This window comes from Hyla sarda, chromosome 5 (genome assembly GCF_029499605.1).
Source record: "Hyla sarda isolate aHylSar1 chromosome 5, aHylSar1.hap1, whole genome shotgun sequence".
Lineage (NCBI taxonomy): Eukaryota > Metazoa > Chordata > Amphibia > Anura > Hylidae > Hyla > Hyla sarda.
In genome coordinates, this window is record NC_079193.1 from 245050811 (window position 1) to 245070415 (window position 19605).

Sequence of the window (19605 nt, forward strand, 5' to 3'; positions counted from 1 at the left end):
AGGTACTCTCATAAAAAATAAATTAATTCAATAGTTTATGCCTAAATAAATATCTTTGTAATATATGTTAATAAAAAAAAAAAATCTTGTTTTCACTGTTTATTTTAATTTTGAAAACCTGTCCACTAGGTGTCACCCAGGAATCATTTCACGTTGAGCACGTTCGGACCACTCCTGCCGGGCAGCGTGGTCCAAAATGCTCGTCCTCAGCTCGCTCTCTGCCTGTATATGAAACAGGCAGAGAGCGAGCACAGTGCTCTTGCGCGCGTTATTTAAATATCCCCGCCCCCTGCATCTCCCTCTTCTCAGTGCAGGAAGGCGGGCGGAAGCCGGCCGGCAAGGCTTCAGATGATGTTGCGCCGGCTAGCCACGCCCCCTTCCTGTCCTCCGGAGAGAGCTCAACTCTGAGCTACCAAAGATGTTATTGTAAAGGTATTTTAATGGGGATTTAAATAAAAATGAATACAGGGATAGTTGTAGTTAGTGTCAGGGAGAGATCGGGAGGGGGATTAGGGAAAGTTTAGTTAAAGGAGTACTCCGGCGCGCACTTTTTTCCTTTTATCCCCTCCGGGCTGCAGAATAAACGAAAACACACTTTCTCTTACCTGCCAACGAGCCCCCGGAGCTCCGGTACACTCCGGTACAGGTGTTTGGTCCCTGGGCTGTATTCTTCTTACTTCCTGTTAGCCTGGCACGTCCCACGGAGCTTCAGCCTATCACCGGCCGAGGCGGGACATCGTTGCGGCCGGTGATAGGCTGAAGCTCCATGTGACGTGCCGGGCTAACAGGAAGTAAGAAGAATACAGCCAGGGGACCGAACACCTGTACCGGAGCTCCGGGGGCTCGTTGTCAGGTAAGATAAAGTGTGTTTTCTTTTATTTTGCAGCCCAGACGGGATAAAAGGAAAAAAGTGCGCGCCGGAGTACTCCTTTAATGATAGCTACTCTTTAAAGGTTGGAATTAGAAAAGGTCCTCATGTGAGGAGACTTGAAGCCCTGGATTCTGTGGCTTTCCACTGGGGTGCTATATTTCTTATCAACCAGGGCGCTGTTATCTAACCCTGCAAGTTTACAGACAATCTTCCATATGCTTAGTCTAGACCAGATTTAGTTAGACTGACTGATTTCCTCTCTGGATCACATGATATCTTGCCCTCTTCTAGACAGCAGATTAACTGGCAGAAAAGGCAATGCCCCTTTCTAGAAAGATTGCTCTTTTTAAAGAGGTCTAAGTAACTTTGGATTCACACTTGCTCTTGTCATAACCTATTTTAGACAGTAGATGTCAGCATAGCACAGTTTAAGTAAATTTCACATTAGACCACAGACAAATAATGGAACAGTTGAAATAACCATTTTAATGCCACAAGTTAGGTGTGTGACAAGTAACACCTAAACAAAAAAGCATGTAGTGGGACACTACACATGTTCCTTATGACTTTGGTGGCATTTCAACTACTAAAATATATTTATCTGTGGTTTGACAGCACCTCTACTGTCTCTTTACATCACATATACATTGATGAGCCATAACATGATCCCATTCCATTTTCACTTGAATTTGTTTTCTTCTTCATGTTTTAAGATATATGTTTTTATTTTTACATCAACAGAGTTTATAAAGGGCTTATTTTAATGTTGGACAAGTTAAACTGAAATGGCAGCCTTGAAATCTTTCCAAAGGCCTCTAGCTGCCATGGCAATACTGACACTACTCTCACTATTGTCCAGAGCATCTAGAGTGTTAAAGGGAAAACATTTTTATTAAAAAATTTTAAATCAACTTGTGCCAGAAAGTTAAACAGATTTGTAAATTACTTCTATTTAAAATTCTTAATCCTTCCAGTACTTAGCAGCTGCTGTATGCTCTACAGGAAGTTCTTTTATTTTTGAATTTATTTTCTGTCTGTTTACAGTGCTCTCTGCTGACACCTCTGTCCATGTCAGGAACTGTCCATAACAGGAAAAAATCCCCATAGCAAACCTCTCCTGCTTTGGACAATTTCTGACATGGACAGAGGTGTCAGCAGTGATCACCGTGGTCAAAAAGAACTTACTGTACAGGAAGGATTAATATATATATATCAACTGGCTCCACAAAGTTAAACAGATTTGTAAATAACTTCTATTAAAAAAAATCGTAATCCTTCCAGTACTTATCAGCTGCTGAAGTTGAGTTGTTCTTTTCTGTCTGAAACCAGTGCTCTCTGCTGACACCTCTGTCTCGGGAACTGCACAGAGTAGGAGAGGTTTGCTATGGGGGTTTGCTTCTACCCTGGACAGTTCCCGAGACAGGTGTCATCAGAGAGCACTTAGACGGAAAAGAACAACATCATGGGGAACTCTGTAATAGAGTTCAAAAAGGGTCTGGATGCATTTTTGGAGAGTAATAACGTTACTGGTTATGTATACTAGATTTATAGGGACAGAACGTTGATCCAGGGATTTATTCTGACTGCCATATTTGGAGTCGGGAAGGAATTTTTACCTCTAGAATGAGGGTTTTTTGCCTTCCTCTGGATCAACTCAACTCAATAGGGACTTATTGGGGTTATGGGTTGAACTTGATGGACTCTGGTCTTTTTTCAACCTTATGAACTATGTTACTATGTTAACTCAAATTCAGCAGCTCATAAGTACTGAAAGGATTAAGATTTTTTTTTATAGAAGTAATTTACAAATCTGTTTAACTTTCTGCCACCAGTTGATAAAAAATTAATAAATAAAAAAAAAATATTTTTATATATATTGTCACGATTCGGCTCACAGGTAGTGGATCCTCTGTGTCAGCGAGGGATTGGCGTGGACCGTGCTAGTGGACCGGTTCTAAGAGGCTACTGGTGTTCACCAGAGCCCGCCGCAAAGCGGGATGGTCTTGCTGCGGCAGTAGCAACCAGGTCGTATCCACTAGCAACGGCTCAACCTCGCTGACTGCTGAGAAGGCATGGGACAGAAGGACTAGGCAGAGGCAAGGTCAGACGTAGCAGAAGGTCGGGGCAGGCGGCAAGGTTCGTAGTCAAGATGGATAGCAGAAGTTCAGGTAACACAGGCTTTGGACAACACTAAACGCTTTCACTGGCACAAGGCAACAAGATCCGGCAAGGGAGTGCAGGGGTAGTGAGCAGATATAGTCTGGGAGCAGGTGGAAGCCAATTAAGCTAATTGGGCCAGGCACCAATCATTGGTGCACTGGCCCTTTAAGTCTCAGAGAGCTGGCGCGCGCGCGCCCTAGAGAGCGGAGCCGCGCGCGCCAGCACATGACAGCAGGAGACCGGGACGGGTAAGTGACCTGGGATGCGATTCGCGAGCGGGCGCGTCCCGCTGTGCGAATCGCATCCCCGACGGCCATGACAGTGCAGCGCTCCCGGTCAGCGGGACTGACCGGGGCGCTGCAGGGAGAGAGACGCCGTGAGCGCTCCGGGGAGGAGCGGGGACCCGGAGCGCTAGGCGTAACAGTACCCCCCCCCTTAGGTCTCCCCTTTTCTTTGTCCGGTAACTGCCTCCCCTGGGATGAGGACACCGGGAAAGGATGGAGGGTTTCCTCAACGGCAGGCAGTACAGCAGGAGTGGGAATGGGGAGGGAGGGCAGAGGGCGAAGCCTGGCACGGGGCAGTGTGTCACCAGGACGGGGGCCATGAGGAGGCACTGAGGCTTGCCTGACGGGACTGGGAGGGGGGGAGAGGCACTTCCTATGGCAGGCAGAGTCCCAGTTCTTGATCTCCCCGGTGGTCCAATCAAGGGTGGGAGAATGAAGCCGGAGCCATGGCAGACCGAGGAGGACCTCAGAGGTACAGTTGGGGAGGACGAAGAGCTCAATCACTTCGCGATGGGGTCCAATACACATCAGGAGGGGTTCTGTGCGGTAACGCACGGTGCAATCCAATCTGACTCCGTTGACCGCGGAAATGTAGAGCGGCTTGACGAGACGGGTCACCGGGATGCGGAATTTATTCACCAGAGAATCCAGAATAAAATTCCCAGAGGCACCAGAGTCCAAGCAGGCCACTGCTGAGAGGGAGGAGTTAGCTGAAGGAGAAATCCGCACGGGCACCGTGAGACGTGGAGAAGCAGACTTAGAACCAAGAGACGCCACACCCACGTGAGCTGGGTGCGTGCGTTTCCCAGACGTGGAGGACGAATAGGGCAATCCACCAGGAAATGCTCGGTACTGGCACAGTACAGACAAAGATTTTCTTCCCTACGGCGATTCCTCTCTTCCTGGGTCAGGCGAGACCGATCCACTTGCATGGCCTCCTCGGCGGGAGGCCCAGGCGTAGGTTGCAACGGAGACTGTGGGAGAGGTGCCCAGAGATCTAAGTCTTTTTCCTGGCGGAGCTCTTGATGTCTCTCAGAAAAGCGCATGTCAATGCGGGTGGCCAAATGGATAAGTTCATGCAGGTTGGCAGGAATCTCTCGTGCGGCCAGCACATCCTTGATGCGACTGGATAGGCCTTTTTTAAAGGTCGCGCAGAGAGCCTCATTATTCCATGATAATTCAGAAGCAAGAGTACGAAATTGGATGGCGTACTCGCCCACTGAAGAATTACCCTGGACCAGGTTCAGCAGGGCAGTCTCGGCAGAAGAAGCTCGGGCTGGTTCCTCGAAGACACTCCGGACTTCAGCGAAGAAGGACTGGACTGTGGCTGTGGCAGGATCATTGCGGTCCCAGAGCGGTGTGGCCCAAGACAAGGCCTTTCCTGAAAGAAGGCTCACTACGAACGCCACCTTAGACCGTTCTGTAGGAAACAAGTCCGACAACATCTCCATATGCAGGGAACACTGAGACAGAAATCCACGGCAGAGTCTAGAGTCCCCATCAAATTTGTCCGGCAGGGACAAGCGGAGGCTAGGAGCGGCCACTCGCTGCGGAGGAGGTGCAGGAGCTGGCGGAGGAGATGGTTGCTGCTGTAGCAGAGGCAGAAGTTGCTGTAACGTGGCGGTCAACTGCGACAGCTGCTGTCCTTGTTGGGCAATTTGCTGCGATTGCTGAGCGACCACCGTGGTAAGGTCAGCGAGACTTGGCAGCGGCACCTCAGCGGGATCCATGGCCGAATCTACTGTCACGATTCGGCTCACAGGTAGTGGATCCTCTGTGTCAGCGAGGGATTGGCGTGGACCGTGCTAGTGGACCGGTTCTAAGAGGCTACTGGTGTTCACCAGAGCCCGCCGCAAAGCGGGATGGTCTTGCTGCGGCAGTAGCAACCAGGTCGTATCCACTAGCAACGGCTCAACCTCGCTGACTGCTGAGAAGGCGTGGGACAGAAGGACTAGGCAGAGGCAAGGTCAGACGTAGCAGAAGGTCGGGGCAGGCGGCAAGGTTCGTAGTCAAGATGGATAGCAGAAGTTCAGGTAACACAGGCTTTGGACAACATTAAACGCTTTCACTGGCACAAGGCAACAAGATCCGGCAAGGGAGTGCAGGGGCAGTGAGCAGATATAGTCTGGGAGCAGGTGGAAGCCAATTAAGCTAATTGGGCCAGGCACCAATCATTGGTGCACTGGCCCTTTAAGTCTCAGAGAGCTGGCGCGCGCGCGCCCTAGAGAGCGGAGCCGCGCGCGCCAGCACATGACAGCAGGAGACCGGGACGGGTAAGTGACCTGGGATGCGATTCGCGAGCGGGCGCGTCCCGCTGTGCGAATCGCATCCCCGACGGCCATGACAGTGCAGCGCTCCCGGTCAGCGGGACCGACCGGGGCGCTGCAGGGAGAGAGACGCCGTGAGCGCTCCGGGGAGGAGCGGGGACCCGGAGCGCTAGGCGTAACATATATATATGTATATATATATATATATATATATATATATATATATATATATATATAGTTTTCCACCGGAGTACCCCTTTAAATGACGAGGGGTGATGGGAGCCCAAGACCTATACTATTCTCAATCACTGTGTTTGGTAATGTTGCCAGAAGTTTGGTTGTTACTTCACGTTTGCTATATCTTATGCACATGCTCCATTTGGCCACTGCACTTTGCTCCTTAGTCCTTCAGTTGGACTTAGTTTGTGGCTATGAGCTTTACACCATTTAATATGCAATTTATCTGGTACGTATCTACCTCTCCCTTACTTGCTGTAATGGCGGTTATATTTTTTTTTTTACCAATTCGTCATTCTCTCCCGGCATTGTTGTTCTCTGTGCCCTTACCGCCTTTCTTTTAAGTGCTTTTATTATGTAATATTGTTGTCCCAGTAAAAATGTTATAATCTTTAAAATGTATCTTGTAGTAGCTCAATTTTCTTTCTATTGTTCAATATGCTTATTGGAGTCTACATGTAGGCTATATACATGGGAGGGGGTCATATGTACTTAACTCACTGTAGTTGATCTTATCAACAGAAAGATATAAAAAAAAAAAAACATTTCTTGGCCCCACTCGCCTTACTATATTTGTTTGTGTTGTAACCTCTTAATGAGCACAAATACACCTTTTTATAGCAGTCATTACAGGTACTTACTTATTCTAGCTCGCCATGTTTTCATGTTTCTTTTCCTCATCACCTTCTAAAAATCATAACGCTCTCAATTTTGCACCTAAAATTCCATATTATGGCTTTTTCTTTTGCGCCACCAATTCTACTTTGCAGTGACATTAGTCATTTTACCAAAATATCCATGGTGAAGCGGGAAAATAAATCATTGTGCGACAAAATTGAAGAAAAAATGCAATTTTGTATATTTTTGGGGCTTCCATTTCTACGCAGTGCATTTTTCGGTAAAAATTACATCTTATCTTTATTCTGTAGGTCCATACGGTTAAAATGATACCCTACTTATATAGGTTTGATTTTGTTTTATCTGTTTAAATTTGTCATTTTCTGACCCCTATAACTTTTTTATTTTTCCACGTACGGGCCAATATAAGGACTCATTTTTTGCGCCATGATCTGAAGTTTTTAGCGGTACCATTTTTATATTGATATGACTTTTTGATCGCTTTTTATTCATTTTTTCATGATATTGTCCAATTCTGGACTTTGAAATTTATTGACTGTGCGGTTTGATTAATGATATATTTTTATAGTTCGGACATTTCTGCACTAGACAATACCACATATGTTTATTTTTTTTACAATTTTGATTTTTATTTACACATTTTAATTTTTTAAATGGGAAACGGGGGGTGATTCTTACATTTATTAGGGAAGGGGTTAAATTATCTTTATTAACTTTATTTCACACTTTTTTTTGTAGTGTCATAGCCCCCCTAGTGGTTATTACACTGAACATACTGATCTCATACACAGAGCATTGCCGTGCATTGACATGGCAGAAATCAGTGTTATCGGCGGTCGATTGCTCAATGCCTGGATTTGAGGATTGGAGCAATTAATCGCCGATCGGGCGTGACGGAGGCAGGTAAGGGGACCTCCGGTCGAGTTCTAGCTGATCGGGACATCGCGATGGTCCCAATCAGCCCGACTGAGCTGCCGGTAAGCTTTTACTTTCATTTTAGATGCAGCGGTCAACTTTGAACGCCGCGTCTAAAGGGTTAATAGTGCGTGGTACAACAAGCGGTGCTGCACGCTATTAGCCTAGGGTCCCAGCTGTCATTAGCCGCTGGGACCGACCCGGTATGACACGTGGTCACGGCGTGACCCCGCGTTATATACCGGGCACAGGGCGTACAGGTACGCCCTGCGTCCTTAAGAGGTTAACCTCTTACTTGCTGTGGTAAATTCATGACTGCTGCATGTAAGGAGTTTCTTGAGCCATTAACCTCATCGGTTTCCCGGTGACATGATCGCTGATGCAGATGGGTTACTTTGGTAGCTGTGGTTCCTGTGAATGCCCCCTGACTTGCTATGGATATCTGCCTACCTATTCCTGCTTGTAGTCGTGCCAGGTACTTTGCCAGAATAGGCAAAATATACTGCCCTACAGTATTACTGCAGTGTATTATACCAGCAATCTGCTAAACTCTGTTAAAGTGGGACTAGTAAAAAGTTAAAAAAAATAAATTAAAATTAAAGAAAATCCGTCCAAACCACCAAATAAAAAAGAGATTTTTTTTCCCTTTATATTCCCTTTTTCTACATAAAAAATACATATATTTGGTATGACAGCATCCATTAAGCAATTAAACTATTTTATTACTGTACTTATCCTGCATGGGAAACAGTAAAAAAATTGCTGGATTTTATTTATTCTCCACCTAAAAAGTCATATGTATTCTAAAACGGTTCCAATAAAAATGACAAGTTTTTCTAAGAGAAGTAAGCCCAGTCAGGTAAAAAATAAAAAGTTATGGGTCTTGGAATATGACAACACTTTTTTTTATTTTTGTTTCTATTGTGCTAAGATGAATTTTTTTTTAAATAAATTTTGTATCATACTGATCGTAGGGAAAAGCTATAGTGTATTTTTATCATACGGTGAACATATAAATTAAAACCACAAAAAAGGAACAAATACATTACATTTTTTTCTATTTCCCCTTTAGAAATAAAAGTCTAAAATAAATATTGGTTATCTTTTTAACCAATAAGAACCCCAAAATGGTGCCATTAAAAAGTACAACTTGTCCTGCACAAAACAAGCCCTTATAGCTATGTTGACAGAAAATTGAAAAAGTTACAGATCTCTGAATTTACGATAGAAAACAAAATATAAATTTGCTTGCTCATTAAGGCCTATAATGTATGTTGGGGGAAAGAGTTAATATGAAGCTTAAATAAAAGCTGTATTTAGTACATTTCCTCGGCTGAAGGACCATGGGTTTAATTGTTGGTTTAAAAATAAAATTACAGTTTAAAGGAGTACTCCGGCACGCACTTTTATCCCGTCCAGGCTGCAAAATAAAAGAAAACACACTTTCTCTTACCTGCCAACGAGCCCCCGGAGCTCCGGTACAGGGGTTCCGTCCCTGGGCTGTATTCTTCTTACTTCCTGTTAGCCCGGCAAGTCACACGGAGCTTCAGCCTATCACCGGCCGAGGCGGGACATCGCTGCGGCCGGTGATAGGCTGAAGCTCCGTGTGACGTGGCGGGCTAACAGGAAGTAAGAAGAATACAGCCCGGGGACCGAACACCTGTACCGGAGCTCCGGGGGCTCGTTGGCAGGTAAGAGAAAGTGTGTTTTCTTTTATTTTGCAGCCCGGACGGGATAAAAGGAAAAAAGTGCGCGCCGGAGTACTCCTTTAATGCTTTATATAGAGCCTGAGGTAGCAGGGCATGACATAGGATTCTCTTTGGTCTTCTTTGAATAATTGTGTCATGCACCACCGCCTAAGGCCATGCCATAATGAGTTTTACTTGGAATTTTTGTATAATTTCAGCCTTCTGGGATCTAGCAGACTTTATGCTCTTGTTGCCTTCACAATAGTATGCTTTGCAATGTTTTGAAATACAAATTGAAGTAAAGTTCTTATTCATCCTAACTGGTCGGACATGTCTAACCTGTCTACCCAACTGAAAATTTGATATTTCAAACAGTGATTCAGACCCCTAAACACGCAGTTTGTTGAGACCAGTAGTTTGTATGTTTTTCTGTATTTTGCCCTGGCTTTTTAACAGTAAATACCTTTTTTAATTTGTTCATTGATATATACGTATGAAATCTTTTTTAATGCAAGACAAGTTGCAGTGTTAGGTGTCATGTTGTTGTACTTGTATTAACCACCAGAAAGCAATGTGTGACACATTTTAGGGTTATCAAATAGAGTATATCATGCACTAATGTGTATATACATAGTAGAAGTAGTGGACTGCTTTAGAAGAGTTTTTGCAGTGGTTAATGTTTTCTCAAGTGAGACTTTTTGCAAAAAGTTATTAAGTGCTGTATGACATTTGATTAATTTTTCCCACGCATGTGAAAATCACCACAACATTTATATTCTAAACCTGCACGGAGAGTAGATTCCCCCCCCCCCCCCCCCCCCCCAAGACTCTAATATGTAAAATCAAAGTCTTTGTACATTACCTAGTAAATACACTAAATCACTCATGGCTTCATATACTGTTCCTCCAAATCCTCCTGAATGAAGGTCCCGCCTTGCACCTTCAACCTGATACAGACAAATAGAGATTACATTATCACATTCTGATGATCATACGTGGATATAAAGCTGCTGTATACAACATATGTGGGGAGATTTTTCGTTGTCTTTAGAGCCTTTTTTCTTGTGCTTATATTTGGCACATAAAATGTCACATGTGCCAAAACATTTCTTTGTTTGCTACTTTTGGCTGTAAGCAAAAAGCTACCAACAATTCAGCAAAGGTCAGTTTAAATTTTCGCTTTGCAGCGGTAAAAATTTATCAAGTGTGACTGTCGCCCAAAAAATCGCAAATCGCTGGGTAAACACACAGTTTGCATCCATGGCATAACAAATGTAATTATTCTAGGAAAATGTTGCTGTGGCAGTTGATATGAAAAACCTCAATGAAAGTATTTACATGTCATTTTCAATGTATTCTCCACTGTATGTAATGTAAACGACCACTGCAAAGTGTTAACATTTCTACCTTTTTTTTTTATATGCATTAGAGTATTGGGAAAGAAAGAAAAACAGAAAACAAAAAAACAGGGGGCGCACCCTGATATCGTATGAAATGGTGTGCTCCCTCACCACACCAAACTGATATACTGACTTGCTGAGTTGTTAAACCTTGGTGCACAACTCTGTTGTGATGGTAAAGTAGGCAATGTATATGATGGCAGCTGCACTCTGACCGGTATCAAACTTCAAAAAGATGCCGATATGAAATGGTGGAAACACAAGCAAAAAAATCGTCTAGGAGACGCTGCTCACATTAGACACACAACAGACACACAACAAGGACCCAGGTTAACCAGGACAATGCATACTTTATTTGCTTTTTACAGTAGGGAAAATGCGTTGTCCCTACTGTAAAAAGCAAAAATAATTAAGCCTACCTTGTCCTTTGCTAGCCTGGGTCTTTGTTTTGTGTCTACAATATGAGCAGCACCTCCTAGACCCTTTTTTGCTCGTGTATATGCAATTTAAAGGGGTATTCCAGGAAAAAAAAATTTATATATCAACTGGCTCCATAAAGTTAAACAGATTTGTAAATTACTTCTATTAAAAAATCTTAATCCTTATCCTTAGTACTTATGAGCTTCTGAAGTTAAGGTTGTTCTTTTCTGTCTAAGTTCTCTCTGATGACACCTGTCTCGGGAAACGCCCAGTTTAGAAGCAAATCCCCACAGCAAACCTCTTCTAAACTGGCATTTCCCGAGACAGGTGTCATCAGAGAGGATTTAGACAGAAAAGAACAACCTTAACTTCAGAAGCTCATAAGTACTGAAAGGATTAAGATTTTTTAATAGAAGTAATTTACAAATCTGTTTAACTTTCTGGAGCCAGTTGATATATATAAAAAGTTTTTTTTCCTGGAATACCCCTTTAATGTGCATGGCATTTTATATTTATCAGCTATCTCTGCTTTCAACTGTCTTCCTACCTTTTGTTTCACACTGGGTATTAAAAGGAAAACGGGTGAATGGCTACATAGGTCTTCTTATTAGAATTCTGGGCATTCATTATTATTATGATTCTTTTTTATCACCATAATAGTTTTCTGCACCAAAATGCGAGGCTTTTTGTTAATATGTAAATGAGGCTCTAGTGTCCAGAGGGTGTTCCCAGGAGCTCAGGATTAGCCAGCCCATCTCCTTTACCGAACTCCATCCCCTCTGTCAATCAAAGGGGCTTAGGCATATGCAAGTGGGCACAGACATGGTGATTAAAAGGTGATGGGCTGGTTAAAACGTGGGTCTTGCTGTGCTGGGAAACACCCCTGGGCACTTGAGCCTCATTTACATATTAACAAAAGGCTTATATCTCGACTCTGGAAAGGTGAATTTATGGAGATAAAAAAAAGTATGCTCAGAATTATGATAACTAGCCCTATCTAGCCATGTTATTCCAGTTGACAGTTCCACTTTAACAATGTCCACATAGATATGTGCTTCCTCCTCTGATTTATGCTGACGTGTATGCAGTTCCTAGTGTTATTAATTCCTGGCAAAGTACAGAATAACCTACCTCTATGAAAAAGTAGCAGTTTCCTCGGGCTCCATAGGTGATGCCTGGTTTAGTGCTAAGCCAGGGGGTATCAGTTACCACAATATAGTCAACATTGGAGAAAAAAGTGTCCTTCTTCTCTTCAACAATTTTTTCAAGACCATTTGACCCCACCTCCTCCATTCCTTCAATAAATAGCTTCACATTTACTGGAAGGTCCTTAAAAAATAAAGTACATAATAGAATATTTAGAATAATTTTTTTTAGATTAAATACTAAAAAGGAAACCTAATTTCCATTTAAATTTAAATTTCCATTTATTAATTAAAGAGTGGCTAAACCTTTCTATAACAAAAGTCACACCCCCTCCCATAGACTTGCATTGAGGGGGCATGGCCATGATGTCACGAGGGGCGTGACCAACACCCGCAGTGCGAAAACAGCATTCTGAACATTTACTTCCGATTGCTGGCCAGTGGAGTACCCCTTTAAGTAAGCGGGAGTAATTTATGAATTTGAAAAATATATGCTTTTCTTTCTTATTTCTTAGAACCACAATAGTTATAGAGCAGCGCCTACTATGCATTTACAAGGGAATCAGGCTTATGGGTTGAATGACTGTACATTAAACATGTTGAATAGGGACAAAGTTCTGTCAGAGCCTCAGTCATTCAGAGCTACAGAAAAAACAGTTGGGCATTAAATTTGATCTTAAAGTATACCTGTAATTTGCAAAAACTTTTTATATAATGCAGATAATAACATTATATGCTTATTTGTAATATACATTGGTTAGTAAATATGTATATTTGTGGGTAATAATAATGTAGCTTGTCCCTGCAGAGACAAAATACAGGAAGTGTGGGTGGACAAGCAGGGTTCTGTACACTGAGGACAAGCAGGGCTCTCTGCACTAAGGACAAGCAGGGCTCTCTGCACTAAGGACAAGCAGGGCTCTCTGCACTAAGGACAAGCAGGGCTCTCTGCACTAAGGACAAGCAGGGATCTCTGCACTAAGGACAAGCAAGGCTCTGCACTAAGGATAAGCAGGGCTCTGTACACTGAGGGCAAGCAGGGTTCTTTACACCAAGGACAATCAGGGCTCTGTACAATGAGGACAAGCAGGGCTCTGTACAATGAGGACAAGCAGGGCTCTGTACAATGAGGACAAGCAGGGCTCTGTACAATGAGGACAAGCAGGGCTCTGTACAATGAGGACAAGCTGGGCTCTGTACACTGAGGACAAGCTGGGCTCTGTACACTGAGGACAAGCTGGGCTCTGTACACTGAGGACAAGCTGGGCTCTGTACACTGAGGACAAGCTGGGCTCTGTACACTGAGGACAAGCTGGGCTCTGTGCACTGAGGACAAGCTGGGCTCTGTACACTGAGGACAAGCTGGGCTTTGTACACTGAGGACAAGTTGGGCTTTGTACACTGAGGACAAGCAGGGCTCCGTACACTGAAGACAAGCTGGGCTCCGTACACTGAGGACAAGCTGGGTTCCGTACACTGAGGACAAGCAGGGCTCTGTACACTGAGGATAAGCAGGGCTCTGTGCACTGAGGACAAGCTGGGCTCTGTGCACTGAGGACAAGCAGGGCTCTGTGCACTGAGGGCAAGCAGGGCTCTGTGCACTGAGGACAAGCAGGGCTCTGTACACCGAGGACAAGCAGGGCTCTGTACACTGAGGACAAGCAGGGCTCTGTACACTGAGGACAAGCAGGACTCTGTGCACTGAGGACAAGCAGGGCTCTGTACACTGAGGACAATCAGGGCTCTGTGCACTGAGGACAAGCAGGGCTCTGTGCACTGAGGACAAGCAGGGCTCTGTGCACTGAGGACAAGCAGGGCTCTGCACACTGAGGACAAGCGGGGCTCTGTACACTGAGGACAAGCGGGGCTCTGCGCACTGAGGACAAGTGGGGCTCTGCACTAAGGACAAGTGGGGCTCTGCACTAAGGACAAGCGGGGCTCTGTGCACTAAGGATAAGCGGGGCTCTGTGCACTAAGGACAAGCAGGGCTCTGTACACTGAGGACCATCAGGGCTCTGTACACTGAGGATACACAGGGCTCTGTACACTGAGGATACGCAGGGCTCTGTGCAATGAGACTTAGTGACATGCTCCTGACTCACACAGAAGGATGATTGACAGGCTGCACAGAGCCATGCTTATCTACCCACACTTCCTGTATTTGTCTCTGCATAGAGACACACAGGCAATAGCTGCAGGGACAGCGCCCCAAAAGTTTTTTTTAACTAAGGTATATTACAAATGTACTTATTATTTTATTATCTACAATACATTATATAAAAGGTTTTCGCAAATGACAGGTACACTTTAAGGCCTATTATAATCATAGAGACTTTTCACTAGAGATACATGGTAGCTAAGGCAAGATTTACTTTTCTGTGTGTTTTAAAAATCCCCATTGATTCCATTAGGAATGTTAATGAAAGTAAATGATGGAACTATAGATAATTCATTGCCTAATATAGTAGCCCATATCTCTCCAAATGAGCAATTATAATGTCCTTTCACATCATAAATCCTAATATGCTGCAAAGTACATAACCAAAGCAAGACATATTCTCTAAATGACATACAAATTTCATAACAGATTCCACTGCATGAAGTAAAGCTAAAACTTGTCCTTTGTCATCAGAGGTTCCTCTTCCAAACAGTTTGCCTATAAAAAAGAAAACATACACATATGTAATGTCAATAACTGAAGACAAATGGGTCACTGTATGTTTTCTCCAAAATTAAGAATCTAATGAGTGAAGTCACTTTACTGCTATAGAAATGGTATGCTATGCTTTTTTTTTTTTTTTTATAAATATTTATACATAGATACAATTATTGACAAGTTACTGTGAACTTCTATGTTGAAGCCCTATTTTACAACTAGCCACATAGCATCTAAAAAACACAGGGACACAATTGTAGATGTTCTAGACTCTCTCATTAATCGTTTTAAATCTCCATTATCTGTCATTAATCCTTCATCAACTAGGAATGCTCCACAATAAGTGCAGCTTGTTTCAGTTCATTAAAGGAAACCTGGCAGTGGTTTCATGATGCTTGAACCATTGGCAGCATGAAACAGAAAAAGGGAACAGGATCACAACATACTATGATTTACTCTAAAATAGAGCTCTGCATACTGATCTTGCAGGCCCCGGTAAAAAAAAAAAACGTGTGGGCACAGGTGATAATGAGGTTGTTCTTTTGCGGGCAGTCACAGAACATACAGCCAGTTCTGTAAAATCTGCAAACCTCTGAAATGCCACAGGGAGCTAATGAAATGGCATGGAGGGTACTATCTCTGCCAGCATGCAAGATTGAACACACATGTTGCTGGGGTGGGCTGAAGTAAAACACTTACCTTGCGGGAGTAGATGGAAAATGGTCAGAAATCCAGCGGGCTAGGGTAAGATTAAGAAAACAGTAGTGTTGCTCGCGAATATTCGCAATTCGAATATTATTCGCGAATATCGTATATTCGCGAATTCGCGAATTTCGCGAATATAGCGCTATATATTCGTAATTACGAATATTCGTATTTTTTTTTTTTTTCTTCACAGTACACATCACAGTGATCATCCCTCTCTGCTTCCAGCTTGTGTGGTGTAAAGAAGGCTGTAATACTACTGTGCGAGACTGGCGTGCGTAAATTCGCATATGCGAAAAGTAGCATATGCAAATTTTCGCATATGCGAATTTTTATGTATGCTAATTTTGTATATGCTAATTTTCACATATGTTAATTTTTGCATACGCGAATTTTCGCATATGCGAAAATAAAACGATATAACGAATATGCGAATATTCGCGAATATATGACGAATATTCGTCCATATATTCGCGAATATTCGCGAATTCGAATATGGCCTATGCCGCTCAACACTAGAAAACAGTCCTGCGCAGGGTTCTACTCTGAAGCACTTAAATGGACACTGACATGCTGCTAGGATTTTTACAAATGACAAAAGTTTAGATCAGCGGAGGTCTGATGAAGAGCTACAAGAAGTTTGCACTCAGCGCGTTCTCTCCCGGCTCACACTCGCAATGTAAGTTTATGAAGTGTGTCTTGATCACGTGACACAGAGCAGAGAGAGGAGCCGTGCAGCAGCGCAGATTTCTTGCTCATTCTCCTGATCGGCAAAGGGCTGAACACTCAACTGCTCCCCACCCTGCAGGGCCTTAAGTGATGTATCTCTCCTTTACACACAAAGGGAGAGACATATAGGGCAGGAGGAGCTGATACCAAGGATCGCCCACTGACTAGTTATCCTGTTGCCAGCAGCTTTAAAGGAGTACTCAGGTGGAGAAAAAAAAATTCAAATCAACTGATGCCAGAAATAGATTTGTAAATTATGTCTATTAAATAAATCTTAATCCTTCCAGTACTTTTCAGGTGCTGTATGCTCCACAGGAAGTTGTATAGTTCTTTTCTGTCTGGCCACAGTGCTCTCTGCTGACACCTCTGTCCATGTCAGGAACTGTCCAGAGCAGGAGAGGTTTGCTATGGGGATTTTCCTGTACTCTTGACAGTCCCTGACACCGACAGAGGTGTCAGCCAAAAGCCCTGTGGTTAGACTGAAAAGAACTATACAACTTCCTGTGGAGCATACAGCAGCTGATAAGCACTGGAAGGATTACGATTTTTTAATAGAAATCATTTAATCTATTTAACTTTCTGGCACCAGTTGATTTGAAGAAATATGTTTTTCAACGGAGTACCCCTTTAAAACTAAGCAAGCATTTCAGGCTAAATAATAGTATTTTGTAATCTCTCTTCCTACCTCTGTTTCATAATATACATGGTTGGAGCAGTATGAAACCACTGACAGGTTCTCTTTGAAGAACAACTTCTGAACAATCCCCTTGCAAAAGCCAGTCTTTCCATCGCCTAGTGACCAGCTGATTTCCACATAAGTTGCTGAAACCCTTGCTGTTATTGCCAGGGAAAGTTGTGAGTGGCCATCTAGTGTAATGGAAATGTCATATTACATGTCACCCATTCAGACTGTGCCAGATCAGAGGTTGTCCTTTGCTGCACCACTTCACTATGGTTAATATAATACATAACAAGGGGTCTTTTCTGTAATATCCAAATGCTCTAGAGTAGTTTTTTTACAGCCCGTGTGCCTTCAGCTGTTGCAAAACCAAAGGCTGCCGGGGCATGCTGGGAGTTGTAGTTTTGCAACAGCTGGAGGCACAATGGTTGGTAAACCTTTCTCTAGTAGAATCAGTTGGGACAACTTTTTAAAGGGGTACTCCGCTGTTAGACATCTTATCCCCTATCCAAAGGACCCCCGCAATCCCCCCTGCAGCAGCCCGGAGCTAAGTTTTCTCTGAGGCTGAGGCGGTGCAGGGGACGGGGCATCGTAACGTCACGGCCCCACCCCCTCGTGATGTCACGTCCGCCCCCTCAATGCAAGTCTATGGAAGTCACGTCCCCTCCCATAGACTTGTATTGAAGGGGCGGGGCATAACACCACGTCACAATGCCCTGTCCCATGCACCGCCCGTCATCAGCCTCAGAGAATACTTAGCTCCGGCTGCTGCAGGGGGGGTCGCCAGCGGTGGGCCCCCCACGATCAGACATCTTATGGGGATAAGATGTCTAACAGCGGAGTACCCCTTTAACTATGGTTTTGATTATCATCTTGTTTCTTCAAGAAGTGGAACATTGGGGTTAGTTAACGTTAGTGAAACCTGCATTTTCAAGTTGCTTTGCATAGAGACTAGCTATAGGGTCCTTACAAAACTCTCCAATTTCATGACAAATACTAAATATTGTAGGACCTACTATCTTTTTCTGTGAGAACGTATGGGTCTGTTTCCCATCCATCATCCTTCTTTGCAGGCTGTACATCCATATGTCCATAGAAACAAACAGTTGGTTTGGTTTTGTCATTTCCGAATTCTGCGAGAATCACAGATGGCAGAGGAATTTTTACCCCGGGGGAATACTAAAATTGTTTAGAGAAAAAGTATTATTAGTATTGTGGTAGCTAAATAAACATAGCATATTTGAAGATAATGCAGCATTCTGACCTCTTGATCACCGAGTTCTACCATCTCTACTTTTCCACCTATCTTTAAGATATAGTCCTTTGTCACTTGCATCATGTGTTCAACCTGGTCTCTTTTTGACGGGTCACTGGAATCACTTTCTATTGCTACCCACTCTTTCAATCTCTGCAAGGAACATGCATATTTAGATTAGTAACATGCTCATTTTGGTTATGTGCTTGCTGACTTATTTATATAACAAGCTTTTAACATACAGAAAAACAGATCATATATGTCATTAACAAGAGAAAATATTAGAAGGACTTTTAAATTATACCCAATTTTCAAAAGTGGTTATTCAATGCAAAGGGCTTGTCCCACTATTAACATTAACACCACAGGATAGAGGATAACTATGATTGTGGAAGGTTTGACTGCTGGACCTCCTGCAATCTCAAGAATGGCATCACAAGTTTCCTGTTGGAATGAAGAAGCAATTGCACGTGCACACTGTTGCTCCATTGATTCTCTATGGGAGCTGTTGGAGATAGCAATGGAAGTACAGTGCTTAGCAGCTCTCTGTCAGCACCTATAGACAACAGTATGGAGACAAAGTGCAAACGTGTGATCAACCTTTTACTCTGACAGGAGACCTTTGACCTTGTTCTTGACCCATATCCCATATTCTTAAAGGGATACTCCCATATCCCTTAAAGGGATACTCCAGCCCTAAGACATCTTATCCCCTATCCAAAGGATAGGGGATAAGATGTCTGATCGCTGGGGTCCCGCCGCTGGGGACCCCCGCAATCTCTCATGCAGCACCCACCTGTCTCAGCTGCACAAATCAATGATCGCTCCGTGTCTGAAGCCTCACGACCATGGGGCCGGAGTATTGTGATCTCACGACTCCGCCCTCTTGTGACGTCATGCCCCAACCCTCAATGCAAGCCTATGGGAGGGGGTGTGACGTCACGATACTCCGGCCCTGTGGTCGTGAGGCTTCAGACACGGAGCGATCATCGCTTCGTGCAGCTGAGACAGGTGGGTGCTGCATGAGAGATTGCGGGGGTCCCCAGCAGCAGGACCCCCGTGGTCAGACATCTTATCCCCTGGCCTTTGGATAGGGGATAAGATGTCTTAGGGCCAAAGTACCCCTTTAATATAATTGGTATTGTTCCAAAATGTCAGTACTTTTAAAACATAATGTTATTTATCCCACTATAGATGAAAATAAATGCTTAATACTGATTTATGTATGTGGGTGGGAGAGGGGGGGGTCATCTTACATCTCAGAAAACATTGGATTTCAGGTTTAATAAAATGTTACACAGAAAAAAAGTTTAAAAAATGAGAGAACAATATTTAAAAAACAGTACACAACTGGTGTCAATGGGGGAGATTTATCAATACCAGTGCAGAGGAAAAGTTGCTGAGTTCATTTTCATTTTGCAGAGGCCTTGTTAAAAATAAAAGAAGAAATCTGATTGGGCAATTGGACATTTTTTGCTCTGCACAGGCTTTGATAAATCTCTCCCAATGTGTCCATAATGACAAACTATAAAATTGTATGTACAATTAAGGTATG

At 43.6% G+C, this 19605-nt stretch overlaps 1 protein-coding gene across 1 annotated transcript in view; it reads right to left on the reverse strand.

The window, feature by feature from the left end:
* LOC130273915 (beta-Ala-His dipeptidase-like) overlaps window positions 1-19605 on the reverse strand; it is a 44770-nt gene that overhangs the window by 15792 nt on the left and 9373 nt on the right. The window contains exons 3-7 of the mRNA XM_056521435.1: window positions 18060-18203; window positions 17812-17974; window positions 14600-14682; window positions 12013-12210; window positions 9924-10008 (exon numbers count right to left, since the gene is read on the reverse strand). Coding sequence (XP_056377410.1) covers window positions 9924-10008; window positions 12013-12210; window positions 14600-14682; window positions 17812-17974; window positions 18060-18203 — 673 coding nt within the window. The remainder of the gene's footprint in view (window positions 1-9923; window positions 10009-12012; window positions 12211-14599; window positions 14683-17811; window positions 17975-18059; window positions 18204-19605) is intronic.